The following is a 22,582-nucleotide window of genomic DNA, read 5'->3' on the forward strand; positions in this document are numbered from 1 at the left end:
AGGTTAAATGCCAACAAGTGCTGCTCAACTATGCAGTATACATATGCTGCTCCCCTGAGCATTCAAACTACCATGTTCTTTTTCCTGATATGGAGATCCACACCCAATCCCCCCTCCCCCTGCAACAAACACCCAGGACTGAAGTCAGGATCTGACCTGAGGAGCTCAGCATTCATTTGCTGAGTATAGGCTTGGCAACCTCTTGAGAACCTACTGCACCTCACTTGTATAAGGCTTACTCAGGCACACGGGGCTCTGTTTGAGTGGACCCATATTTCCCTAGCTGGTCTTGGGACCAAGATGGAATCCTTGCAATCTTCTTCTCCTCCTTCTCCTCCTCCTCCTCCTCCTCCTCCTCTTCCTCTTCCTCTTCCTCTTCCTCTTCCTCTTCCTCTTCCTCCTCCTCCTCCTCCTCCCAGCAGGAACAGGGTACTGTCTGAGAGTACTCACACCCCATCCTCCAAACGAATAAGCGAGGATAGTCCTCCTGATAATCGAAATCAGTTTAATTGTAACCACAGAGCTTCAGGAGTCATAAATTAAACGGTGATAAAGAGAAAGGAGGGGATGTTTGAAAAAGTGTCTCCCTTCTTTACCTATAAAGGCGTGGAAGGACTTGCTGGAAGCCTGAAGTCTATAAAGCGGCTGAGGAATGATTCCCTACTGGTCAAGACTAACAGGAAAAAGCAGGTGGAACTACTTAGGTAGTCTGAAAAAGTGGGTGAATATGATGTAATTCTTGCATTGCATAATTCCCTTAACCCCAGCAAGGGCATGGCCACATGCCGTGACATTATGTACATCGATTTAGTCAAACGTAAACAGGAATGGGCATGACAGGGGATTGTGGATGTAGAGCGAAGGATGCGTAGGAATAATGGAGAAATTGGGAAAACAGCCACCTTCATTGTGACCTTCAATTCTCAAACACTGCCTGACCACATCATGGCCAGGTTTCTTCCGACTTAGGGTTAGGCCTTATGTACCTAATTCCACCATTTTGGTCACGCAGTGCTGAGTTATGGGGGTGAAGCAATGTGTGTGAAGTGTGGAAAGGCAGCCCATGGATCTGGCACTGACTGTCCATCGCCAGCAGCCTGTGTTAACTGCTGTGTCTGGAGCCAAGGCTGCCCTGTTTTTGCAGAGAAACGAAAAATTCAGAAACTAAAAGTCACCAAGTGGATCTCCTGTGCAGAAGCCAAAAACGAAATATAAGGCGATGAAATCTCCTGTCTTTACCACTTCTTATGCTTCTGTAGTGCAGAAACCTATTCCTAAGGTTGATGTTTTAACACCAGTGTACAACCATCCACCACCAGCACCTGTACTTGCATGTGTACATGCCTAGGCAAAGCGAGTAAGGATAAAGCAATCCAAGGAGTTGCCACAGGAAAAAAAAAAAAAAAAAAAAAAAAAAACAGCAGCAGTTCTGTAGTGAGTGTCAAGAAGGCACACGACAAACAGAGTGCCTCTAAACACCCCCTTTCCCCCATCCTCAAAGGGTCAGGTGCAGGGAAAGGTTCATGATGTTCCATCAAAAGCTGTCCCGCATTGTTCCATCAAAAGCTGTCCCGCACACCGTCAGACATTCTTTCACATCTGACTGTTGAGGACATCATGGATTTAGATGCCTTGGATCCAGGCAGCCCCTCCACTCCCCCTTGCTCTACAAGTGCTTCACCTCCGTGGTGAAAAGACAGGGATAAATTAAAACTACATCGATGAAATGGCTGTCATACTACAGGTGGACCTTGGAGGGGTTCAGGATGCATGTGGAGAAACTCCGTCTCTTATCTCAGGGTAGACCACTGTGTTTGTGTCTCCAGGAGACTAACTTCCATCAATCGTACACCCCTGAGCTACAAGGCTATGTACTCGACAAAAAGGGCAACCTGAATAGAGAGAGAGCTAGAGGTGGTGTAGGTATTTTCATCAGTACTGATTATCACTACTCACCCTTCTAACTCACAATGACTTTACAAGCAGTTGCTATATCAATGCATGTGCGTCATCCGTTGACAATATGTTCCTTTTACTTGCCCCCACATGATGTGCTTGATGAAGAGGCTTTAACTGACCTTATTACACAATTCCCCCACCCTTTCATTGTCTGTTATGATTTTAATGCACACAATGTGCTTTGGGGCTCTGCAACTTCCTGCCCCAGATGTAGAGCAATTGAGGGGCTTCTCATGTCGACATGTGCGTACTTGCTAAATATGGGATAGAACATGCATTTCTGCACAGCAGCTGTGTTGTTCTCTGCCATTGATCTCTCACTTTGCTCTCCAGCTTTTGCTCCCACTGCTCAGTGGGAAGTGGTTGATGACTTGCACAGAAGCGATCACTTCCCTTTCTGGATTCACCTGCCAGATTGAGTGGAACCCAAAAGCCAAAAGGAAATCACCGCAATGGGTGCTCAGTAGAGCAGACTGGACAATTTATAGCCAGTTGGCCCAGTTTGAACATTGTGCCAATGTCGAGGCAGGGGTGAATCATATTACCAAAATGGTCCACTGTGCCACTGCAGCATCCATTCCCCAGTCCACGGGATACCAGAAGAGGCAACCTGTCCCTCAGTGGAGTGACGGATGCCGCTATGCTAACAGGACTAAGTGTGCGGCTCTGTGTAGGTTCAAGTGTCAGCCAACTGCAGAGACTCTTTAACAGCCATTCGCATGGCAAGGGCAAAGTGCTGCCAAGTTATTCGAGAGAGCAACAAGAGATTGTGACAACAGTTCCTGAACACCATTAATTGTTCCACGAAGAGTTCTGTTGTATGGAAGACTGTCAGGAGAATTTCTGAGAGAGGAGGGAGGTGCCGCATGACTGCTGTAATGGGGAACGCCACTCTCCAAACCAATCTGCAAGAGTCAGTCAGGTCCCAGGTTTCCAGTGCCGTAGATCAGTTGCTGAGAGGTGCAGTTTGGACTTCCAATCCACCTCTGATGAAGATTACAATTGCCTATTTTCCATGTGGGATCTGGATTCTGCATTGTCTGCAGCTGGTCACGAAAGACTCCATTATAGTATGCTGTGTTACCCCACCGGGCAAAACAAAGATATCCTCGTCACATTTTTTAGTGCCTTTTGAGCGTCGGGTCACTTTCCTGACTCATGGCATGAGGCAGTCTTAATTCATCTTTTTAAACCTGGGAGAAACTGTACATGCTCAAGCAGCTGCTGTAGTGTTACCCTCACTAGCTGCATGGGAAAGACATTGGAGCAGATGGTCACTCGCCAACGTGTCTGTATCTTAGAATCCAGGCAACTACATAGTCACTTCCAATGAGAGTTCAGGAGGTATTGCTCCACCTGTGATAACCTGACCTTGCGTGAGGCAGCTATACAACGGGCTTTCCTACGATGGCATCACCTTCTTGGTACATTTTTTGACGTCAAGAAGGCCTACAATACTACCTGGAGGCATCTTATCCTCGAGCAGCTTCATGAATGAGGTTTTTGTGGAAGTCTTCCCATTTTTATCTCGTCCTTTCTCTTGCAACGGTATTGTCAATACCAAGTCAGTGACACCCTGTTTTATCACTTTGAGCAGGAGAACGTTGTCCTTCAAGGTAATGTTTTAACTGTGACTGTCTTTGCCATAGCTATTAATAGTATTACATCAGTAGTGAAAAGTCCTCTCCAGTGTTCTTTGTGGATGACTTCACTGTGTCTTGCTGTTCTTCAAGCCTTGCAACGACAACACAGCAGTTGCAATTAACTCTGCAACGTTTAGATGAATGGGCGCAGATGAGTGGTTTCAAGTTTTCAACCGAGAAATCTGTGTGAGTTCTTTTTAACCATTCTCGTTCCATTTTGAACTTACCCAAGCTGAGGATGAGGGATACTGTTCTTACTTTTGAAGACACAGTGAGGTTTTTGGGCCTCATGTTTGACTAAATCATACATGGTTGCTACATCTTAAGGATCTGAAGGGGAAAAAAAAGGAGGTCCCTTAAGACTATGCCTTAGCCACAGTACACGGGGAGCAGACAGGACTCATTTGCTGTGGTTTTATAGGGCATTTGTGTGATCTCGGCTATATTGTGGGTGCACAGTGTATGGGTCTGTGAGACCCTCTTATTTAAAGATGTTGGATGTGGTGCACCGTGAAGGGATTCAATTGGCCACTGGGGTATTCAGAACAAGTGCCGTACCAAGCCTCTGTGTAGAGGCTGGTGAATCGCCACTTCACATCAGGCGATGGCTATTTACGGTACACCAGTCATATAAAACACTGTCCACTCCATACACACCCACACACCATACTGTTGCTGCGCCTCTAATGGAAAGGCTTTTTCGTAACCGGCAACAGGTAATGAGGCCCCATGGGATTCGTGCACAGGATTGCCTTCTAGAGATGTGTGTGGCTGGCCTTCATGTTTTACATCGTGGTTAGAGCAGATTCCCACCTTGGTTCCTCCAGAGGTCCAGACTTATTTTAGGCTTGACCAATTTCTAGGAAGATTGTACATCAGATTTTACATTTCAATCTCTGTTTTTTAACATTTTAGATATAGATCATTGTTTCACAGTAGTGTATAGTCGTGAACAAAACAAGCAAGACCCCTCGCCTTTTCGTTACGCTGATCTGCACAGCTTTAACGTCTGCTACACAGCATAACAGGCAAGGCGACAAAGTGCTACCAACATACTATGAACAGGCGTGAAATTGACAAACTATCCAAACTTTGTCAGACTGTTTTCAATCATGTGTATGACTATATTAATGCTGATTAGTGTGTTAAACACAACACGTAAATATAAGATATAAATGAAAGAAGAAACGCTAATTAGTATGAAGTGTGCTAATAAAAATGAATTTCAGCTTATCGAGATAACATAACTGTTTTAGTAAGACAAAGTACCCCACATCGTTATGAATTAGCAAAACTGGTTTTAATGGCTGGGTAGATGGATAGACAGTCAGGAAAGTGAGACTAGTAGGGTTCCAATTTTACCGATTTAGGTGACGAAATCCTAATAACGAAAATAGCTATGACACTTACTGAAAATGAGGGCAGCTTAAATAATTCCCCCCCATTCTTTATTGTAAATTTTCTAGTTGCAGACAATACATCAGCATATTACTCGTAGCTATGCTTTCATTCCAATTCACGTTTACAGGAATGCAAATAAAACCCATTTGCATATACATGTGGTAATTCAGATCCCAGTATTAATGCCACCGCGTTTTAGAAGTGCGAGCATTCCCATTGCTAGGTAGCTTAAAAAACACTTAGGCTAATGAACATTTTCTGGCTGTGGTGAGTCTAATGGAGAATTCGAAACATTGTATAATATGTTTGGCAGCTATGTAGCTGTTTATTTCTTGGAATGGTGCAGAATTATCCTACTAAATTTACAGGCTAATGACAGTATTTTGTTATTTCAATAATCACCCCGAATGATTGACACATAAGTGGTGACACAAAGATTGAAAATTCTTATTTTTGAGTCCAGAAAGCTCTGTGCAACAGAAACTGCAGATCATTTTTCCATTTTCATTGTGAAATTGTCAGCTTATTCAAGTCTGGGGTAATAATAGAGGGCTGTTTGCCTGGGTTGTCTGCTAGCGTAGTGAAAGGTGTTTGCTACTGCAAGGGAGGTCTGGTTTGTTTACGGTTCTAATCTCGATGGAGGCAGATAGACTAGCAGTAAAGCAATTTTAAGAAATTCTCGTGCCCCAATATGTTTTATTGCTACCTTTATTCTGTACTGGCACCCTGTGGATGTAAATATGAAGATCTTGTAGAATTTCATACTTCTTACTGATTACTTTTTCCGCTTCTCTCAATGATTGAATTGGTGTATTTGTGGCACTGAATGATTTTTAACTAAATTTCATCATGAATCTTCAAGCATTGCTAAATTTGCGCACTTTCGTGGTAGGTCAGCAATGGTAATCCAGTATGACTGCTCGGAACGTTGCCACAGACCATTTCGCAGATGAATACGTGTAATATTTTGCTAATTCGTAACGATCTGGGGTACTTTGTCTTACTAAAACAGTTATGTTATCTTGATAAGCTGAAATTCATTTTCATTAGTACATTTCATACTAATTAGCGTTTCTTCTTTCATTTACCTCTTATATTTACGTGTTGTGTTTAACACACTAACCACCATTAATATAGGCATACACATGATTGCAAACAGTCTGACAAAGTTCGGATAGTTTGTCAATTTCACACCTGTGGTAGTATGTTGGTAGCACTTCGTCGCCTTGCCTATTATGGTGCGTAGCAGACTTTAAAGCTGTGCGAATCAGTATAACGAAAACGCGAGGGGTCTCGCTCGTTTTGTCCACGACTGTACATGATGGCTCCAAACAAGGGAACTCCCTTGGCTGCTCTCTTATGTTGCCTGACCATGGCACTTGGATTCGCCTTCCTGATGAGTATACCATTTTCTCAGCAGAGCTCCACATGATCCAGAAGGGCCTGGACCAGATGCACCATATTCAAGGCAAATTGTTCCTCATCTGCTCCGATGCCCTCAGTGCCTTACAATCTTACAGAATATGTATCCAGCTGAGGAGTTGGCCCAGGTGTCATTCTGCTCAGTGCCAAGGCATGTAGGGATATGGGGAAATGAACAGACCAATTGGGCTGCCAAGAAGGCGTGCAGAGGACAATATGTGGCAAATTGTCCTATTCCTTTTGAAGCTGTAATTTCTGCATTACAAAACATGCTGGTGTGAGGTGAGGAATGGCTGGCAGTGACAGACAGTAAGCTGCAATTGGTGAAGTCAACTATCTGGCTGTGGCATTCCTCCTGCCAATTGCTCAGGCAGGTTGAAGTGACTCTTACTTGTCTTTGCATCAGACACTTCTCTCTTACACATGGCTTCTTACTACTAGGAGAGGAGCCCCCGTTTTGCAGTGCGTGTGGTGTGCAAAACACTGTACTCCATATCTTAATGGAGTGCACTTTATATCATGATGCAAGGGCAGAGGCAAATATCGGTGGGGATCGGCCCTCTATTTTAGTTGATGACGAGACAAGTGAGACTGAGAGTTTTAATGTTTTGTGACGTTTGTGGACTCTGACCTAAACTTTTAGGCTGGAGGTTTTAGCGTGTAGCAGAGTTGCTGTTTCCTGCTTTTTTATTCTTGCACTCAGCCAGCAACATCCATCTGATACAGTGTTTTAACTCCTGGTTCCCCTTTCTTCCATTTTGTTAAGGTTTTAATATCGGCGTGATACTTTGTTTCGTTCTTCTGTGTGGGGACACACACTGTTTCTAACTTGTGTTCTTTTAGTTTAAGTGCTGTTTCACACTCTTGTTTTGAATCATTTTCTGACACTTGTCTCAAACTGTTTTCAAGCGGGTGCTGAAGACATTGCTGTCTGTACCCATCTCAACATCTCCACCTCCACCCATCTGAATTCAGGATCACAATTCGCATAGTGTCTCTGCTCTCAACTCCAACTTCCCATATTGTCACCTCTTATCAGGGAGCAATTGCATAGACCACCATGGTGTGTAACCCGTCCTTGAATCTGTTTCAGCGTATCCTTTGGACTGAAAGACTGTTGATCTAATGGTTTTCTGCCACGTTCCCCTAGCCATCCTTGATGCATTTTTGGCTTCAGAAGTTGTATACACTGACAACCCTTCAGTTGATGGACAAACCAATTTTGCCTACACACATGCAAGGTGCCATAGACTATGCTCCCTACCAAGCAGATGCAATGTATTCACTGCAGAATTGGTGCTCATCACTGGAGCCCTCAGTCACGTTTGTTAGTGCACTGGTGTGACCTAACTGGCGGCGGCTCCCTGAGCACTCATCAGGCTTTCCTCTGTACCCATTGATTGTGACTATCCAGTATCTCCACTCTGACCTCCTTCAAGCTGTATGTTCAATCATCTTTGGACCCCAGGTCACATTGGGATCCCAGGGAAAGAACTTGTCGGCTGAGTTAGGTGCCAGAGTGCTTACTCTGGAGATGGAGGTACTGGAACCAGACATTCAGTCAACACTACACTGTTCAAATAGCTCTGAGCACCATGGGACTTAACACCTTTGGTCATCAGTCACTACACTGTCAATTGTTGAAGATGAGTAACATGGATTGGTGTGCCCTGGTTTCTCCAAACTAACTACGAGCAGTAAAGGGGACCATGACCATGTCGCAGGCTTCCTCTTGTGCTTCTTGTGGAGAATCTACCGTTCTCTGTTGGCTTTGCATTGAGCATACTTGGCTGACAGCCACATCCTATGATATAAGGACCCAACCCACTGTGATCCACATCCTAAGGCACTCCGCAGTTTGGCCATCTTAGGGTGAAATCTTAAACTTTTTTACACACTGCGTCTGTTGCTAGTGGAAGACACCACAGCAGCTGATCTGGTTTTAGGTTTTACCTGTGAAAGTGCTTAGTACTGCTCTTGTGAGGTAGGGCACATTGACCTCCATGGATTGTTAAGGGATTGGAGGGGTGCCCCATCAACTGGTCTGACCCAGATGCCAATGGCTGCCCTTGCTCAGTAGTCTGGTCTGGCTCATGCCCTTCCTGCCTTGTTAATTCTCCTTATTCTTTCACATTTGTCATTGGTTTACTGCCTCACCATCATTGTTCTCTTTCCTGAAATTTTATCAACTTGTCTGCATTGCTAGCTTTCTTGTGGTGATGGAGGGTGGAGAAAAACTGGTCAGATGCAGAGACTGCACCTCCCATCGCATAACATGTCCCAGGGGCCTCCAGCTGCTTTCATGGGGGATCATATCAGCTACCTTCACCCTCTTACCCCTGTCTCGCTTCTGACTCTTGGGTTTATTGATTCTCAGTTACAATCGAGTTCATCAGGATTCATCTTCTGTATCCTCCTCTGAGTACTCTTCATGCCTTGACACATATAGGATGGAGGAACTGCTTGTAGTTCTGTCCCTTTATCCTCAGTCAGTCATAGCCTCAACTTTATTGAGATATGTGGATGTAAGAGTTCACAGTTCACAGCTGTTTCTTGCAGCAATTGAATACTAGGCTCAAAGTAAAGACCATAAAGAAAGCAGATATCAGAAGTATCCCCAAGGCTGTGCAAACTATGCAAGAGAAACACAGTGAAGAGTTTTACATTATTTAAAAATTTACCATAATGAAACCATTGGAGACAATGAATTTTCAGAATTAAGTGGCACAAATCAAAGTGAGGATGATGAAGTGCACATGGTGTACATTTTAACAAAACACAACTCTACCTCTGCAACGTCACACGGTGTTTGATGCCTTTCAGTACTATGTAATCAGCCTTAGGCAGCATTCATGCTGTGTGGTGGGATAGGCTGTGATGGGATCTACTGCATGCCTAGCCAGTTTAAGCCACTGCCCAGAGTGTTCTAAACGTGCACCGAGCCAGGACTGAAAAAAGGTGGAAAATCTGTTTCCTAATTTTCATGTTGTACAAACTCTTGACTTTTATGAACTTATTTTTCCCTTAAAAGCTTTATTTTCCTTGTGAAAAAAGAAAATGCTAATTTTTCATTTCAACACAGTTTTTAGATCCATAATGTGTTTCTCAATCAATTTTGAAGAAAGTATGCGATTTAAAAAGTCAGATTTTTGTACACTTGGTAGTGTAGCATCTTAGCTTCTTAATAAATGACTTATCATTTCGTAATCCATAACAGAAATTGTGAAATGATGCTATTTATCAAAACTGTGCATTTGATTTACAAATTTTATTGTGAAAAAGTTTGATAGTGGGTTACTTACTGTTACATGCATTATTGTGAGTGAAATACAGTTAAAAGCACTAAAACAGTTTTTGAAATGTTAGTGACACTGAAATCTGTTGTCATCTGCAAGTAAATGGGACTTACTGAGTGACAGCAGTGCTGTGATCACAACCGTATGGAGTTCATGTGTATTTATCGAAGTGTCAAACACTGCAGGACAGAAAAAAATTAATTACTACCAACCAGTGCAGGCCTAGTGTTGGTCCCTCATGTTATTTGAGTGATCCATGTCTAGAAAACTGCGAATACATACAAATTTTTACCTCAGCAATGACCATTTACAATGGCTGTGGTTTTACAATTGGCCACACTTGACCTTATAAAAGGCTAGCAATTATTTGTTGTCAACATCCTACAGTTAGTAGAATGTACATTTCTTATTTGGAACAAGAAGAGAAGAATATATTAATCTAAGATGAGATTTTGGTGGAATACAGAAAAGCTTGAGACATTCTACTTAACTACTTTCTTGTTGGAAATGTAAAACAGCAGAGGCCAAAAAATAGAATTATATTTATATTGTTTCTACATCAAAGTTGATAAATGAACAAGATATTCTATTTTGAAATTTTCACTTTTGTATTTCTGTGAGTGTGTTTTACGACAATATAATGACATCTCATCTCCGTCCCTGAGCAGTTTAGATTTTGATTTTTCTATTTTAACAGAAAGAAGAATGCAGCCATCAGTTTTTCACTGCCAGCTTGTGTGTGCTGTCGCATAGAACAATGATTTTGACAGAGCAGTGATTCAACAAGTCAACAATTATTTAAGCTCAGAAGAAATTGGAGGTTGTGGACTCGTCCCATGAATAGCAACAGACATTTAGGAGGGTTTTTTGCTTCACATAAAGAACTAAAAACATCCTAGAAAACTTGTGTTCGTATTACAGAATGAATCATAAGACATTTCAGTACATGCTGCTGAACATTCAAGATCAGAGACACATTAGGAAGTAATGAGCATCATCATTTTTGGAATACCTTGCTTTGCTTTCATCAAATGTGTTTTGTCCTTTCTTAGTTTCATTTTCTTTCTTTCTCTCAAAAAAGAAAGGCAGTAGGTTCTTTGACTGGAGCCAATGACTACGTCTCATTCTGAATGGTCTTCTTTGCTTGTGGACAGATAGATTGATAAGTGCACATTCTTGAGATAATGCCATTGGATCACTGGTTCTATTTCACTGACAAGGAACTGCATAGGTCTTGGAATTAAGATGGTTTTTAAGAAATTGTGATGAAACCAAGGCCAAGTGGAACAACAGTTAGATGGTCATTTCCTGAATCACCAGACCTGATTTTCCCAAGTTTTTCACTTTCATCTGAAGAATAATGAAAAGGTGTAAAAAATATAGCTCCTTAGTTCCCTATTACAACAAGTATATTAAAATATATGGACTAAGTAACTTTGCATGTAACAGTACAAAACTTGTAATTTTCAGAATTAAGTGGCACAAATCAAAGTGAGGATGATGAAGTGCACATGGTGTACATTTTAACAAAACACAACTCTACCTCTGCAACGTCACACGGTGTTTGATGCCTTTCAGTACTATGTAATCAGCCTTAGGCAGCATTCATGCTGTGTGGTGGGATAGGCTGTGATGGGATCTACTGCATGCCTAGCCAGTTTAAGCCACTGCCCAGAGTGTTCTAAACGTGCACCGAGCCAGGACTGAAAAAAGGTGGAAAATCTGTTTCCTAATTTTCATGTTGTACAAACTCTTGACTTTTATGAACTTATTTTTCCCTTAAAAGCTTTATTTTCCTTGTGAAAAAAGAAAATGCTAATTTTTCATTTCAACACAGTTTTTAGATCCATAATGTGTTTCTCAATCAATTTTGAAGAAAGTATGCGATTTAAAAAGTCAGATTTTTGTACACTTGGTAGTGTAGCATCTTAGCTTCTTAATAAATGACTTATCATTTCGTAATCCATAACAGAAATTGTGAAATGATGCTATTTATCAAAACTGTGCATTTGATTTACAAATTTTATTGTGAAAAAGTTTGATAGTGGGTTACTTACTGTTACATGCATTATTGTGAGTGAAATACAGTTAAAAGCACTAAAACAGTTTTTGAAATGTTAGTGACACTGAAATCTGTTGTCATCTGCAAGTAAATGGGACTTACTGAGTGACAGCAGTGCTGTGATCACAACCGTATGGAGTTCATGTGTATTTATCGAAGTGTCAAACACTGCAGGACAGAAAAAAATTAATTACTACCAACCAGTGCAGGCCTAGTGTTGGTCCCTCATGTTATTTGAGTGATCCATGTCTAGAAAACTGCGAATACATACAAATTTTTACCTCAGCAATGACCATTTACAATGGCTGTGGTTTTACAATTGGCCACACTTGACCTTATAAAAGGCTAGCAATTATTTGTTGTCAACATCCTACAGTTAGTAGAATGTACATTTCTTATTTGGAACAAGAAGAGAAGAATATATTAATCTAAGATGAGATTTTGGTGGAATACAGAAAAGCTTGAGACATTCTACTTAACTACTTTCTTGTTGGAAATGTAAAACAGCAGAGGCCAAAAAATAGAATTATATTTATATTGTTTCTACATCAAAGTTGATAAATGAACAAGATATTCTATTTTGAAATTTTCACTTTTGTATTTCTGTGAGTGTGTTTTACGACAATATAATGACATCTCATCTCCGTCCCTGAGCAGTTTAGATTTTGATTTTTCTATTTTAACAGAAAGAAGAATGCAGCCATCAGTTTTTCACTGCCAGCTTGTGTGTGCTGTCGCATAGAACAATGATTTTGACAGAGCAGTGATTCAACAAGTCAACAATTATTTAAGCTCAGAAGAAATTGGAGGTTGTGGACTCGTCCCATGAATAGCAACAGACATTTAGGAGGGTTTTTTGCTTCACATAAAGAACTAAAAACATCCTAGAAAACTTGTGTTCGTATTACAGAATGAATCATAAGACATTTCAGTACATGCTGCTGAACATTCAAGATCAGAGACACATTAGGAAGTAATGAGCATCATCATTTTTGGAATACCTTGCTTTGCTTTCATCAAATGTGTTTTGTCCTTTCTTAGTTTCATTTTCTTTCTTTCTCTCAAAAAAGAAAGGCAGTAGGTTCTTTGACTGGAGCCAATGACTACGTCTCATTCTGAATGGTCTTCTTTGCTTGTGGACAGATAGATTGATAAGTGCACATTCTTGAGATAATGCCATTGGATCACTGGTTCTATTTCACTGACAAGGAACTGCATAGGTCTTGGAATTAAGATGGTTTTTAAGAAATTGTGATGAAACCAAGGCCAAGTGGAACAACAGTTAGATGGTCATTTCCTGAATCACCAGACCTGATTTTCCCAAGTTTTTCACTTTCATCTGAAGAATAATGAAAAGGTGTAAAAAATATAGCTCCTTAGTTCCCTATTACAACAAGTATATTAAAATATATGGACTAAGTAACTTTGCATGTAACAGTACAAAACTTGTAATTTTTCCTCACTGATTATGAAATGTGAAGGAACTTCTTTTATAATAAAGGAAAAAAGGAAAAACAAAAAAAAAATCTTGTACAGTGGCACTTGTGATAAAAGCAGATGGAAAATGTCTGCTATGTGTAGTTCAGAAGAAAAGTTCTGTGTGTTGCCAGAACGGCCCAGCTCTCACTGTGCCACAACGGCGTGGCTGCCAGTGTGAACGCCTCAATGAAAAGCAATGGGTTTGATATCACAGCCCGGCCCAGCATGCACTGTGAACACACCACTAGAATAAAATGTGTCTTATGAACAACACCGATCAACTCCTATGATCATTCAGATTTTCTCAGCATGACCTCACTACTCTCCAAAATACCCAAAAGCAACCCACTGATAAGAAAGATACTTGTTTGTTTTGGTGGGATCTCATGTGTTTCAAACAGCATGAATGGTATCAAAAATGTCTGTATTAAAAGCACTGCCTTTGAAAATGCTAGAATAAAACTCGTGGCAGCTGCCCCTTGATTCTTTGCATGAAAGAGAAACTCTGTAACAAACTTTAAGAAAAGAGATACATATCTAATGACCTGGTGTGAAAAAGATTTATATATAGTTTGAATCAGAAGACCAGGATATTTGCTTAACAGGAGAAAAATGCTGGTACTGGTTCTTTAAGGGGACACCTCACCCAGGAATTTAAGAATCTGATATCAGAGGCATAATGTGGACATAGTAAAAATTGCTGGTGGTGTGACCTCACAGCTTCAAACAATGGATGTTGTTGTGAATAGATTTTTCAAGAGCCACCTGCAACAGATAGAGCTGAACCTGGAACATGTTAATTATTGCGCATCCTTTTGCTCATTCAGTTCTGGTATATTTTGTCAAATTTCATACACTATTTGAGTAACATGATGGTGAAATGCTCATGCAAAAAAGTTATAAAGCCTCAATTTCAACCAGGGAAGTTGCAAATGAGCCTGGCACAAACCAATGACATTTGCAATGTGATGAAATTGCTACAAAAACATCCACTGCTGCAAAAACAGTGAAAATTAACATCAGTTGGTATCCATGATAACTGAGACCAGTGTCTTCCGAGAGGCCAAGAATAACAAAAGCATTGGTACCAGTGATGGGTGACTTGACAGTTTTATAGTTTCAGATAAGCAATTTCGTTTGGGTGTGTAGTTATCAGTGGCAAGGTAGTGCAATTCTGTGAGGTGGAGAACAAAATTATGAAGCAGAGTTTGATATTGTGGGCCTAGCAGATATGAGAATCTGTAATTAAAGAAATAAATCAGGTAAACAGGATTCTAGGGATAAATTATGTTATGCCGAAAGCTGTGTAGCTAACATTTTCTATGAACTTTCAAGAATTTTGATTTAGAGAAATGCAGACTACTGTTCTCAGGTGAAATGAGTTGTTTACAACTTCAACCCATCTCCATCTTTTTGATCTATTGTTATATATTTGGCATTGTGTTCTTGTAATTATCTGTGAAAAAAGTGAATGAGTTTTTTTTAATTAGACAGCAACATTAAACTCATTTTGTTACTATACCACCAATAAAAAATATTATTTAAAATTTGTTAAAATGGCATCGAAAGGAAATTGTGTGAAAATGTAATTGATATATAGTCCTTCAGAAATCATTGCTTTGTGAAGAGTATTGTTGGAAAACCATTATGAAATGCAAAACGGCTTGGATAAAATTTCCACTTCATCTAATGAATGACAGCTCTCTTTAAATGTAGATAAATCCAAGATAATGTCTGTCTAACAAACAGAAGGAACTTGACAGTAACAGATTATTAGATTAGTGTTGGAACAGTTTTAACATATCGCATTCGATAAGTACAACCAGGAAATCACCATAGTGCAGACAATTATAACTAGCTTATTTGAATGACTCAAAAAATATTTGTGGAATCATCATGCATTAATAGGGTGTATACATCCCGGGAAGTACAGGAAAAAACCTAGGAATTTTTTCAAACAAGAGAAAACTGGAAAAAGCCATGAAATTTTTTAGAATTCCAGGAATTTTTCATTGTTTTAGTTTCCCGTTAAATTTTTGTGGTTTTGGCTGGTAAGGAATGATGCACTAGCAAAGAATTTTACTTTGGCCCACTAATGTAGAATAATACTGCAGCAATAAAACAAACAAGAGAATAACAGCTAAATAAAAATTTAATTACCAAGAAAATGCACCATTTACAACAACAAAACTCAGAAGCCTTTGCTGTCAGAAAAACGTGTCCAAGGTTTTAAGATGAAGTGTATGCTGTGCTTCATAGCTACAAACTGCTTTTGATGAGCTTGACGCCACAACTGCTTACATTAGGTGCATGTAAGCAGTTGCCAGAGGGCTCATGCGCATGCGCAGAGCTGAAGTTACATACCTTCTCCTGCTTTGGCTGCTTAAAATATTCTTTGCTGTACAATCAGTAGCAGCAAGCAGGCAGATGCTACCCAAAAAATCTTTCTGCTGTGCTCAAGCTGCCAGATTCATGCATGCTCAGAGCAGGCTCGTGTGTGTGTGTGTGTGTGTGTGTGTGTGTGTGTGTGTGTGTGTGTGTGTGTGTGTGTGATGGAAAATCCAGGATGGAATGTAACAACATTAAAAGTATAGTTACTACTCACTACATAGCGCAGATGCTGAGTCAAAGGCAGGCACAACAAAAAGACTGTCAGAAAGTGAGCTTTCAGCCAACAAGGCCTTCCTTGAAAATAGACATGACATATACACTGGCGCAAAAGCAACTCACACACACATGACCACAGTCTCTGCCTGCTGAAGAAAGACGACGAGCAGCAGTACGTGATGGGAGAGTCAACCAGGTGGTGGAGGCAAGGAGAAAGCTGGGGTAGGAAGGGGGATGGTAAAGTGCTGCTTGTGGGGGCATAGAGGGACGAGGCAGAGAGAGAGTAGGGCAACTAGTTGCAGTCGGTAGGTTAGACGGGAATGCAGGGAGAGGGAAGGAGTAAAAAAAAAACAACAGAGTGTGCATTGTTGGAGTAGAAGGTTGTGTAGTGCTGGAATGGGAACAAGGAATGAGCTGGTGGGTAAGGAGAATGACTAATGAAGGGTTGGAGCCATAAGGGTTACAGGAACATAGGATGTATTACAGGGAGAGTTCCCACCTGTGTAATTCAGAAAAGCTGGTGTTGGTGGGAAGGATCCATATGGTACAGGCCACAAAGCAGTCACTGAAATGAGGAATGTCATGTTGGGCAGCATGCTCAGCAATGGTGTGGTCCAGCTGTTTCTTTAGCACACTTTTTCAGTTGCCCTTCATGCAGACAAACAGCTTGTTGCTCCAGTACTAGGTGGTACTGAGTCACGAGGGAATGCTCCTCTGTGGCCAGATGGTGAGACTTTGGGAGATGGTAGGTGACTGGAGAGATAAGGCACAGGAGATCTGATTTCTACAAGGTTGGTAGGTTAATTATGGTGTATTTTAAGAGGGACCTCTCATCACTGTGTTGGCCATAGACAGCTGGGCTGTGTGGAAGGCACTTCTTGGTGTGGAATGGGTGGCAGCAGCCTAAGTGGAGGCATTGCTGGTGGTTGGTAGGTTTGATATGGACACAGGCACTGATGTAGCCATCTTTGAGGCAGAGGTTAACATAGAGGAAGGCAGTTTGTTGAGTTAAGTAGGACCAAGTGGTATCTATTTTTGATGAAGACCTTGTCAGCCAAAAACTCAATTTCTGGCAGTATTTTTGTTGTGCTTATCTGCGACTCAGCATCTCAGCTGTATGGTGAGTAGCAGCTTTCGTGGGGGGTAATTTTGCTGTTTCCTCTTTGTATACAGCTTGTACGACAATTGGAAACAAAACTGATTTCTGGGACTTGGACCTGCCAGGTGAATTTAAATATATTCACATAATTACTTTTTTTTTATTTTCTTTTATTTCCACATATTTTGGCAATTGAGCATTGATCGTCCTGCAGAACACTGAAGTTATTTGTGTCAGTTTGGTAAAGAAATTTGGCTTTCATTAATGTTCTCCACAGACAGTCAATTTATTTAAAACAAAGTGTTTCATTCCTCATTGTCGGTCTGGTTTACCGTCCACTGAATTTCAAGTGAACGTTTTCATCTCCTGGCACATGCTATAATAAAGCACCACACACGAGATAATACAGTACTGGTTCTTCAAGATAATTTGCATCCCAAAAACCACACCTAAAAGCTTAATACCAAGTATGGGCATAACTTCATTGTGAATCTGGACATATGAATGAGCACATTGAGCCAAATTGTGCATTTCAGTATAGTTTACGAAACTCCGATGCCCTTGGAGTATTCTTTGATCTCTTATTCTTGTTGTCATAACGTAAGATACTATATAGGTACAACCATTTGTAAATGTTATCTGGAAGATGACTAAGCAGGCAAATTTGGCCAGTAGTATTGAAAATCTGTTTTCCATGAAACACTGTGTTTTTTGGTCACAAGACCTGTTTTAATGCTTGCCTTGCACCACCTCTAGGCTTGATGTTATTTCTTAATTTTTGTTGTTTACACCTTAAATTTACAGAATGTCATTCGTCAGTAAGATAGACTGGCAGCATACCATGTTTTATCATTGAAACTCCTCACAAGGCTTTATATTTACTCCTGAAGTCAAATACAAACTGCAAGTTATATATTTTCTTGGCTTCACAGATAACCTTGTTAATTTTTATACAGTTTGAAAAGGTTATCAAATACGTGTTATCCTTAGTTTTGATGTACACAAACTAGTCCCTCCCGCCCCCTGTTCCCCCCCCCCCCCCCCCCCCCCTCAAGAAATTTGTATTCCTTCTTACGAGCTTTTTGCAGTGTTGTGTGAATGTAAGCCTTATAGTAAATTGTACAAGGATTGAATGAAAAGTAATACCTCCACTTTCATTAATTGGAATTGGATGGGAATATTTTAATAAATCAAACCCAGAAATAATCCTTTGAATGTGATCTTTAATTACCAATTTCCCTTTTCCACATAATCGTCGGCCAACTGGATACATTTCTGCCAACAATGAACAAATTTTCTAAAGCCAGCAAGGAAGAAATCAACACTCTGTTTCCGCAACCACAACAACACTATCACCATAAACTGCTTTCATTCTCTGATGAATCTCCTTTGGGTCGACACCATCTACTCTCAAGAATTCAATGACTGCATGTTGCTTAAATCGCATTGACGACCATCTGTGCAGGGTTCCGTACTTTACACTGTAACAACACAACTGTTCAACGCTAGGGCTTCCCGCCAACTAGAGCTGTAAAGAAGAGGCTACGGAACAAACCAGCACATGCCGTATACCAATGCTGCCAGTTGTTGAAGAGTTATGAAGGTGGAGGCATTACTTTTCAGTCAACCCTCCTACATAACAATATTTCAGTGTATGAATAATAAACAGTCTATGTTACTCGCAAGATAGCAAAATATTAGAGTACTTTGAGGTGTAGAGTCTAGTTTTTAAATGAACGGACGGGATATAGTAAAACAATTGCCAACTCCATATGTTCCCTCCACACAACACGCTGCAGTGCTGGACATGGTGCCCCAGAACACATGAAATTCTAAACAGAAATACAATCAAGTGCATTATGAGCAGATAATGTCATCGTTGGCTGTGCATATGCACTAACAACTGTTTCGTGCCACACTCTGGCAACTCCCTTATACGAACCTGTTTCTATCAGACCATGGGAAAATATTGTGGATGGTGGTTTGAGAAGCTTTACTGTCAAAGTAAATATGCTTTTATGCAAGATGAATTATGTTATATGTGTGAATATGTTACAAATTTCTTAAATCGTGGAGCATCTGACTCTCATTCAAAACTTAGCACTTTGAGAACCAGCCATTTTGAAAAACTTTACGCCCAGAAGACCAGCCACTTTTGTCATTATTTTATATTTTGCTGGCACATTTGTGTTTTAACATACACTAAAAGGTAAAACACACAAAAGAGGCCACTATTATATGTGAAAGCTTAGCTTTTCTTGTAACTATATTATATGTATATTACTTTAATCCATGATCTTTTCCTATTTGTTTGTTCACACAACTTAGCAGTGAAGTTGTTTGCTGACTACATCACATGTTCTGTGATGACCTGCTGTTATTGGCTTGCAAGACCACATGATGTGAACTATGATTGGCCGACAAAAGTGCATCGCAAGTGTGTAAAACTTGTACCATTCAAAGGATTGATAAGTTTTACAGGTCTGAGGAAAAGTATACTGTCACTTAACACGGAAAAGTGTATTTTCACTCAGGAAAAATTGTATTGTCACCCGGGAAAAACCCAGGAATTTTTTTTCCTTCTTTTTCGCATATACATCCCAATTAAACACAAATTGTGGATATCATGACTGCATCTGTGATCTACCATATGGCATTAAGTTAGAGAGGATACATAATGTACCATGGTGAGTGGGAAGAAAGATTGTTAGTGCCCTTTGATACAAACCTAAACTTTCTAATTTTATTTTTGTACTATTAAGCAATGTGTTTGTTTAATTTTGGTTTAAGGGTATGAATTAGAAACATTACCCCTGCACCTCATGTTATAATTTGTTGAGCACTTTGTTAAATTTTGTGACACTTTTCAACCAGATTAAATGAAAACTGACAAAATGCATGGGTCTTCATTGAATCTCATGTATTAATCTAAGTAGGTAGTGGTTCCAAACTATCAAACAATATTCAAGAATTAGAAAGAGGGTTTTCTAATATGTCAGTTCATCATGAATTAATTTTTGTAGGAATCTTCCAGTATATTTTACCCTTCCTACTACCTTCCCACAACTAGATTTATGTAATCTATTCATTTTGTATCACTTCTGACAGATGCTTTTAGATACTTGATGGTTGTGGCTAATTCCACTGACGAATCACCAATTGTATAGGTGTACAGTATTTGACCCATTCATCTACTTATTCGCACTAGTTATATTTATGTTGAGGGTCAGTTGGCCAATTTTTCCTTGGGTATTACAGGAGACATAATGGCTAGGAGGTAAAATTGCAGTACTGCCAATAGATACAATTACAATTCATAAAAAATATTACTAAAGTTTAAGTAGTATAATTTTTTGTATATCTTTTTCATTTTCAGCGATCACTCCAAGCATACCACCACCCCCGCAGCCTATGCTTCACATGAAAGAAGTATTTAGCAACCAGCTTGATAATTTCTGTCCGAAAGACCTTCATCCTCCGACAATAGGAAAACGAAGACCTTTGCATGGTGTAACTGCAGAAACAGGACAGTTTGATGATGCTGACTGATATTTGAGAAGTTCAGCTTTTCGTAAATGTGCAGAACGTCTGGTTGTTTCAACCCCGATTTGAAGGCATCATCTTAAATTTACAAAATGACTGATGTTTTTACTTCTGTCTACCCATTTTAAAGTTGTAGTAATTTATCGTGCAGCTCAGTTATGGATTACTTTGTGAAGAGTATGACATTATGTTCAGTATGTTTATTTAGAACCCATTAACTTCGTGGAATTATATCAAGAAAAGTGTGGTAAAGCTGTGTTGTTACTGCAGAGAAAATGGTGTGCATGCAGTTTGTAACAGATACTGCATGTTAATTTTAACATATCACATTTTCTAGTCACTGTCGGTGTTTATTACCTACATCATTATTTAAATGTTGAGTTTGTTATTGTACAAAATATTTGTTTTCATGAAGTGTTCTTACACATCTCTGATGAATTGCTCATTATAGTCATTTAGCATATGTGTTTCTGCATATGGTCTGTTACTTTTTAATTTGAATCATTGTCTGAAAACACATAATTTTCCTTGAGTTTCTCGATAATGTGTAATTATATTAATGTATGTTATGTGAGTTGCTTGATTTAATTTGTAACATGTACCTGGCTTTGAGCAAACGAAATATTTTCTTTTTGAAAGCTAATTTAATTTTACTTAGATCTTTCGGACCTACCACTCACAATTGTGTGGTTGTGTTTTATTTACTCATCCGCATTGTAGCCATTATTTGTTGCTGTATGTTTTAGTATGTACAACTCTGGTAATTTTGTTCTGTCTTATATAGATACAACATAGTCATGCTTTTTCAGCTGTTAGTATTGTATTTAGAATTGCAATTTCAGCATTAAACCATTTTCAAACATCTACAAAACATGGTACAACTTAGTGACAACAATGTAAAGTGGGATTAACAGTATGTACAGCCAGTTTTGTTGTTTAACATTCATTTACTTCTAAGATTTTGACGTATAGGTTTACGTTAAGCAGAGATACCAAAGATGTTGAAGAACAACTAGTTAGCAATATTAGTCAATATTCCGTTTTAAATGCTGCAGTTTTAAGTGGCTTGTGTGTATCACATACCTAAAAGTGTGCACTTAATACATTAGAATAAATGTTGCGGGCAATCGTATGTTTGTTTTACTATATATACAACTCTTTAGTAATTTTGTTCTGTTATAATATTGCTAATTAGTTGCTCTTTGATGTCTGTTGGGTCATTCAGTATGTGGTGTGTTTGTTTTTGAAGGCACTATAAGCTACAGTTTCTTGTAGTATTTCCATTGATCAACCTTTTTCGCCTTATGTAATTACACTATTAAAGGTTCCCAAAGCTGTTGGTTATATGACTGCAGTTTCATAGAAGTGCATTAAATGAAGATTTATAATTCTGGCTTATGTTTATGTGAGCTCTGAATCTGGTGACAACATTTATCCGTTTGTTGCACTTAGAAATATTCACATTAACCCTATTTGATTTTATAAATCTTTATAGTGTAAATGGTTTGGTTTTGTGGCTAGTGTGTCTGACTATCATGTGAAACCTGATTCATACAGTATTTCTATAAAAATATGGAACAGTAATATGGTAAAGCAATGTATTTCATTTTTCCTGGTTTCACTTCTCGTGATTGTGTTATTTCCTTATCTGTATTGACACTTTTGCTATATAATTTTATAGTATACTTTTTGTCAATCATATTCAATTGTAGCCATTACTTGTTGGTGTATGTTTTAGTATATACAACTCTTTGGTAATTTTGTTCTATTATAATAGTGCTAACTAGTTGCTCTTTGATGTGCATGTTATGTTGTAATTTCTGCCTAATGTAAACCTATACATCAAAATCTTGTAAGTATATGAAAGTCAACGAAACATGAAAGATATATCCGACTAAGACAACACACTAAGCCAGCTGTGGCAGAACACCAGGATCAGTGCAGCAAACAGATACAATTTCGAAAAGCTCGCGTACTGGTGAAACAGACACTTAAAAAAAAGTTGCAGCTGCAGACCCAGAGGAATTTTGTTGGCTACTTTACATTGTTGCCACTAGAGACCGGATTACAT

At 39.5% G+C, this 22,582-nt stretch overlaps 1 protein-coding gene across 2 annotated transcripts in view; it reads left to right on the forward strand.

Moving 5' to 3' along the window:
- LOC126334548 (leucine-rich repeat protein soc-2 homolog) overlaps positions 1-21,317 on the forward strand; it is a 138,578-nt gene extending 117,261 nt beyond the window's left edge. The window contains exon 11 of one of the 2 annotated variants that reach the window (XM_049996916.1): positions 20,345-21,317. In XM_049996916.1, the coding sequence (XP_049852873.1) occupies positions 20,345-20,517 (173 nt within the window). In that variant the 3' untranslated portion in view covers positions 20,518-21,317. The remainder of the gene's footprint in view (positions 1-20,344) is intronic. The other variant, XM_049996918.1, reaches the window with a different exon arrangement.
- Positions 21,318-22,582: the final 1,265 nt, after the last annotated feature.

The sequence above is a fragment of the Schistocerca gregaria genome, chromosome 2, assembly GCF_023897955.1.
Source record: "Schistocerca gregaria isolate iqSchGreg1 chromosome 2, iqSchGreg1.2, whole genome shotgun sequence".
Classification (NCBI taxonomy): Eukaryota; Metazoa; Arthropoda; class Insecta; order Orthoptera; family Acrididae; genus Schistocerca; species Schistocerca gregaria.